At 31.4% G+C, this 7,361-nt stretch overlaps 1 protein-coding gene across 1 annotated transcript; it reads left to right on the forward strand.

The window, feature by feature from the left end:
• Window positions 1-2,203, forward strand: LOC11406089 (tyrosine-protein phosphatase DSP3). Its single transcript, XM_003624119.4, has 5 exons — window positions 1-411; window positions 509-602; window positions 1,250-1,307; window positions 1,467-1,510; window positions 1,622-2,203. The coding sequence occupies exons 1-5, from the start codon at window positions 254-256 to the stop codon at window positions 1,874-1,876; spliced, it is 609 nt and encodes a 202-aa protein (XP_003624167.1). The 5' UTR covers window positions 1-253; the 3' UTR covers window positions 1,877-2,203.
• The last annotated feature ends 5,158 nt before the right edge of the window (window positions 2,204-7,361 follow it).

Here is a 7,361-nt window from a genome sequence, read left to right on the forward strand (position 1 = left end):
TTTCCTCGGACCCCGCCAATAGTAATCTAGTTGTAATCCGTTTCAAGATTCAGAAAACCTCGCTTCATTCAAAACGACACCGCATCATAAATCCTTATTCTTCCTTCTTCTTATATAAGAACTAAAGAAAGAAGAAGATGGAACATTCATTCAACAATTTATAGCATTAGCATTAGAAGATTCTCTCTGAATCGGAATCTGAATCCTCGTTTACACGCACACAAACACTACATACACATTCAATTGAATAATAATGGGGATGATAGTTGAAGTTGAGAACATTGATGAAGACGACGACGTTTTGATTCCTCCACCTAATTTCTCCATGGTTGAAGATTGCATTTATCGATCTAGTCTTCCTAAACCTTCCAGTTTTCCCTTTCTTCAAACCCTCAACCTTCGCTCTATCATGTTAGTTTTTTTTTTTTTTTCCTTTTCAAGAATCGTTCTTTTTTTTTTTTTTTGTTTATTATTGATATTGATGTTATTTATTCTTGAATTTATACAGATACTTGTGTCCTGAACCCTACCCTGAAGAGAATTTGGACTTCTTAAAGGAACAGAATATTCGTCTTTTTCAATTTGGAATTGAGGGCAAAACGGTATATATATTTTTTATATTCATATCGTCACATATGCTATTTGAATGTTATTTAAGGCTTGTGATTAATTGAAATAGGATTAAACATGATATGATACTATGATTAGTCTTGTTAACATATCAGTTTTTTACTTTTAATTTTGGTAAAAAATTGTTTGTTTGGAGTCCTTGAAAGTATATACCACTTTATTCTTTTGGTGATTAGACTTTTTAAGAAAAATTTCATTGAGATGTATATTAACTAAAGTTTAAATTTTGCTTTCTGTGATTGTTTATTTGAAGGTAATTAGATTATGGGTTTATGTTTGGCTGGCTATTTAGGGTTAGGGATGGGGAATGCTAAAAAATGCGCCTGAGTCACTAGTTAAGAAAACTAATCGAGGAATATTTACGAAGTGGTGAAAAGTGGTATATTCAACTTTTTGAAAGTTGAAAAACTGTTCCTTTCATCGGTTTCTATTTTCTTAACTAGTGCCCCGGTGAAGGAAAGGGGAATTTGGGGTTTATCATAAATATGGGTTGGTTTTAGTTATTGTCATGTTTGTGGAGGATTATGAAGTTTGAAGCATGTGGATTGTTGACTGATATTTGGTTTTGTCTGCCTTTATTGTTTGAGTTAATGACTCTGTATTTATTTGCAATTTGCAGGAAGTTTCCTTACCTGCTCTGAGGGATTCTATTATGGAGGCTTTGAAAGTTTTAGTTGGTAATGAATTTGACTCAAGCTTATTCGACGTTGAGATGCAAAGTTTTTGTTTATATATATATATATATATATATATATATATATATATATATATATATTTTAGTTTGGTGCTTCTTGTGCTTATTAGATAACTAATTCCTTAATTATGTGTGCTTTCAGATGTGAGAAATCACCCTATTTTGGTTCATTGCAAACAAGGAAAGGTATAGATTGACTTGCAAATTTATCATCTCATTGGTTTTATTCCTTCTAATTTAATGTTTTTATATCCTATAATTCTATAATTCTAATGATGATTTTTCATCTTTATGCAGCATAGGACAGGTTGCCTTGTTGGCTGCTTCAGAAAGTTGCAGAATTGGTGTTTGTCTTCCGCGTTTGAGGAGTATCAGCGATTTGCTGGTGTTAAATCCAGGGCAGCGGATTTAACATTTATAGAGAGGTTTGACCTCGTAAGTCTTAGGCAGTGTCTTTACAGCATCATCTACCAGTACCAAGGTGCTTCAAAGAAGCGCAGGTTGATGTACCAAGATGAGAATATACAGAAACCCCGGCTGACATCATTTTAGCTGCACCGGGTTTCAACTCCATTCTTTGATTGGGTAGAATTTATACTTCAAAGTAGTTGCTTGGAGTGACTTAACATTGTTATCCTTAGGCTTTTCAAAGATCTTTTGAGTGCTGCTATTGCATGCATACTTTTGTCTTTGGGTTCCAAATTTAATTGTTTTAAACATATCATACAGATTCAATGGTGCAAATACATTTTTTTTTCCTTCTTTCAGCGGCTGAGTTATGAGATTAATTGTAGGCTTCTGAAGCCACATATATTGAACCTCTGTGTATAAGAAATTTTATTCTTTTGTTCCAAGGATTGGATACACATCCTTTATTCATTCATTCATTTTTTATTTTTATTTTTGTATAAAAAGAATGAAAGAAGTACATTGATGACTCTGCAAAATGGAGGTTGAAACTCACCTATGATTTTTTAGAGGTTGCAGTCTAAATAGTGTCATACTTAACTGTTAATTTTTAAGGAAAGCAAGTTAATAATGATTTAACCAAAGTATTACCACGACTTGTACCAAAGAAGATTCACATTATTTTAGAACTGAAAGAACAGAGTAGACTAAGCTACCCTGAGCTGTAGATTGCAACTACAAGCATCTTCCTGGAGAATCAAATCCACCTGAGGAGGCACATGTTCCACCGAAGTACACAAGCAATTAGCAATTATTAGCTATCAGTGTTTTTGATTCGTGCAACTTGCAATGCATGAGTGAAGCTTCAGGGTCCGATGATAGATGTATGTACCTTAAAGAACCTATACAAAAGCACTTCAATGACTTCATTATAACCAATATAAAAGGATGTAAAAAAATTAAACTCTCCGTGACTTAGTTGCTTAAAAGGAGTTGAGTTTATTGGGGAGAACAACACACAACTCGACTCTCGCAAACACATTCTTAGAGCATCTAATGGGAGCAACTAAAATGGGTAAACTAAATTACTCTCTGTGGGATCAAAGTGTCGTGTAAGATTTAATCAATCCATAGTTGATTTAAGTAATTTTTACTTCAATGTTAGTTGTTTATTGAATCAAAACTTGACCACACGTGTTTTTAATGGATTAAAGAATTGTTTTTAATGGATTTATTAAAATGGCTGATGCATTGCATGGGTAATTGACTAAAAATTGTTTTTTTATAGGTGAGAAAGAGTCAGTGTATGTGTGTTGTGGCGTGAACGTTAATTAACATTAGTGCATCCACTATTCTCTTGACACATTCCACACATCTTCAAAATACATCTACTATACTACTCTCCTCTATTGCTACCCCACATCGGTTATGTTCTTCCATTTAGATATTCATTACAACTGAAATTCACCCCTTAATTGCTGCTCATTGTTATCTGTAATTCCCACTAAGATGGTAATATATGTAGCCTGTACATATTCTCATTATTATCTTCTTCAATTTGTTGTTCCACAGGAAAGAACATGCTTTGTATGAAGTAGTGATCAATGTCATATTCAGACCAATATACATATTTTTGTGTAATTTTTTTTTTATAGGGATGCTTCTTTTATGTATACTAGATGTTGACCTATGGACCAATTGCTTCATGCCTTGTATTTTTTTTCCCTCATATGTTGAAGTACAGAATGAAAATTTATGTATTCATCAAAGGTGATTCAAATTTTATATTCTTCAACCTTTTGGCTTAATCCTCTCAAAAAAAACTTGGCTTAATTTTCGCGCAATATTTCAGAGAGAAATTTTGTCAGATAGAAATTTGATTATATGGGTAGAAGGTAAAATATCTTGAGTATACGATACAAATTTAAGTATGAAGCCGAAATTTTTTTAGTTCATATATACATATAATAACTTCAATGCTTTTTGTCAAAAAATAAAAAACTTCGATGCCTTTTGTAATATAACATTCAACAACTACTATTGTCTCTACTAATTTTTATTTGGTGAACCATTGTCTACTAATTCTATTTTCTTATAAATAAATTCAAATAGCAATGTATGAAACTTTTTGTTAACATTTGGGGTCTAACTAAGGCGAGGGATTGCCACCACTTATAAATTATTATCAAGAATCTTATCTCTTTGATGTAAGACTTCAATTTTTCTCAATATTTTTTGACAAATTAACCTTAGTTTAATATATCAAATGTTACCGCTGAAAGCTTTGATATGTTTACAATTCACACACGCACACTAGTTTCAGCCACCGACATTTTTTAATTAATAATTTTTTTTTGAACAAGCCAAAATGGAATTATATATGAAATAGGGTAGTCCCAAACGCACAAGGTGTGCCTTAGAGACTACATCAGAAACCAAGAGTTACAACGGTTACAAACAAGACACACCAGAAAAACATTAGCCAATACCCAAACAAACAAGAGGGTTTGACCGCCCCTGCTGAATCCCAAAAACAAATGTAGCATTTTTAGCTTTCAACCAACCTAGAGACAACAACTTAATCTTGTCTAGTAAACAAGGGATGGGGGTAACAACATGATTAAACATACGGTTATTACGTTCATTCCAAACAACCCAGACACATAGAAGCCATATAAGTTGCATAAAGAATGTCTAGCAACACCACCACCTGTCAAATGAGTGAACTGTAAAACATGATCTGAAATATTATTGGGTTGTCCTGTTCCTCTGTTCCATAAGTTCTCTATTTTAAACTCTTGTACCCAAGGCATGCTTTTCACGAAGGTGTCTAATACTGGGTTTCTTTGAAAATAGTAATTATGATAACTATTAATTAGAGACTAGTGCTAAAATCTTCAGAAATTGGAGTTCGATAAAGAATTGGTTGTTCTTACCCATTCTCTCTCTAAACAAGAGTTCTTCTGTATATTTTTTCTTCTTCTGGATGAGCATGTTTTGGTTTGAGATGCACATAATTGAGATGCAATAATTTGTTTCTTCATTTACAATTCTTTTCTTTTTGAGAGATCAGATCCACCCTCTATTTGTATCACGCTTGCTTTCGAACAATTTGAGTATTCTTCTTGAGGCTGAAATCCCACCTTATGGTCTGCACTCTACTTTCCTGCCATCTTCCTTTCTTTCAAATAAATGTTTGGAGTTAGGATGGATCATAATATATAAAGGAATTTGTCACGGCTCAACGGTAGTTAACTGCTGTCGGATGCTCAATGGTAGTTGCTGGAGGTATTTTAGACATTTCTACGTGTTTTTAGGAACTTATTGAAGTCAGAAAAACTATTTTCTATATTTTGACCTTTTGCTCATAAAACCCAAGTTTGGGAAAATTTACCCTGCTCCCCCTCTATTTTTACCTTCACCCCTACAAACTATTTAAAATGTCAATTTTACCTCTTTTTTCATTTAACTTTTTACATCACTTTTTCATTTTCATTTTCAACTTTTCCGGATTTAGCATAAGTTCACCCCATGTGAGTTTTCCAGTACGCAAAAGTTTTCTGAAAAACTTCACTTCAACATTCCGGTTTGAATAAAATTTTCAAAAAACTTATTATATAGTTTTCCGGTTTGAAAAAATAAAAACAGAAAAATAAAAGAAACAAACTAGAAAACTTTATATAAGCTTTCAGAAAATGTTTTACAAAAAGAAAATCTTTATCTAAGTTTTTCGGAAACGGTCGAGATAAACAACTAGTATATGAAACTGTGTGCATTTATCACAACACAAAATCTGGGTCCTTAGGAAATATGGTGGCTGTACTCATTTTGATGTTGATGAATGGTTTAACTGAATTCCGTTTATTATCATTTTTTTTTTTTTTGTATTATATAAAATGAAATGTATAGAGTTGTACAAAAAAAATGAAACCAGAGTTTAGAGTTTATCAACATAGAGCCAAAAGTTCACGCGATAGGGGTCAAAATCGAAATATAGTGTGAACAAATAATAAAACATAATGAAATAAAGCAAAATCATAAAAGAAAAAGATAAAATAATGTTTGTACAAAAAAAAAAGATAAAATAATGATTGTAGTATCTACCAAAAAAATAATAATAATAATGATGGTAGTCTCTCATCTGTTTGACTGAATTAAATTTATTTGACAACTTTAAATGAGTTTTTTCTTTGATAAAAACTTTAAATTATAGTATAAATAATATATTATAATACCTATACACATATATTTAAAAAGTTAAGAAAATGGGTAGACCATGTCATGGTTTAAAAATAAAAAATAATTTGACAAAAATCATAAAAAATTAAATAACCAAGTTAATAATAACAAGAATATTTAATCATGATTTTATTATATTGTTGTTGACCTATTGACTAATACATACTAAAAATAAACACACAAGAAGGAGTATGGAGACCTAAAATCGAACTCAGGATTCAACATAAAATTGTTATAGTCAAACCATTGGGTTATAACAATGGGGACAATAATGAAAATATAAAAATGAACCAAAATTATAAAACAAAAAAGATAAAATAATGATGACAATTTCTCATTTGTTTGATTGGTTTGGTTTTATTTGACAATTTTAAATGAGTTAAATAATATTTCTAATACATACATATTAAAAATTTAAGAAAATTGGGTAGACCATAGATCCTTCCGCTTTATATCAATATAATTTTCTCGATGTAAATGGGCATTTTCCCTCTTTTGCACAAAAAAAAAAATCTCGATGTTACATTGATATTTATGTGCGCCTAAGACTTTACATTGATATATTTATTTGGTGCGCCTTCATTTTTTCTATATTATATCATAAATTTTAAAAACAAAGTTACAAACACAAAGCGCGCCTTCATTTTTCTATATTATATCATAAATTAGAATTACGTTCTCGAAGAGTCAAACCAACCTACTGATTACGTTCTCGGAGAGACAAACCAACCTAGTGATTTACTACTAGCTAATTTTGGTTATTCCTCGAAAGTTTACTTTATAATCGTGAAATGTTATTCTGATTTTCTTTTGAGGCCAAAATCGTATCCGACTCTCGAGAGATTGCTAGTTTTTCTTTTGCAGCCAAATTCCTTTACATTTTAACAAAAGAATTTTTTTTTTTTGGTCAAGTAGCCACCTAGTGGCTAGAGCTCACACAATTTAATTGTGGAGAAGTGGAGTGTCTGGGGTTCGAACCCCGGCCCCTGCATATAATATGCAATATCCCTACCAACTGAGCTAAGCTCACGAGAATTAAAAAAAAAGAATATTAATCTAACTAAATATACAGTTAAGCGCAATAGAAAAACAGACGAACAAAAGAAAGAAACGTTGATATATAATTATTGGAGAATGCTAACCATTGTTAGTATTGAAAAATGGTGAAAAATGATAAATTTAACTTTTTAAAAGTCAAAATATTATTGAAATCAATATAAACATACTACTTTTGACTTCTTTAACCATTACCAGAGGGCAATGGTTAACGAGACCCATAATTATTCTAAGGAGCTACTTTGCAGATAGGGGATGTCCTTTTTTTTTTTTGTTGAAAGAAATTAGGGGATGTCCTTATCTCTTTATCCCTGCCAATTTTCCTATTTATAAA

Source organism: Medicago truncatula, chromosome 7 (genome assembly GCF_003473485.1).
Source record: "Medicago truncatula cultivar Jemalong A17 chromosome 7, MtrunA17r5.0-ANR, whole genome shotgun sequence".
In the NCBI taxonomy this organism is placed as follows: domain Eukaryota; kingdom Viridiplantae; phylum Streptophyta; class Magnoliopsida; order Fabales; family Fabaceae; genus Medicago; species Medicago truncatula.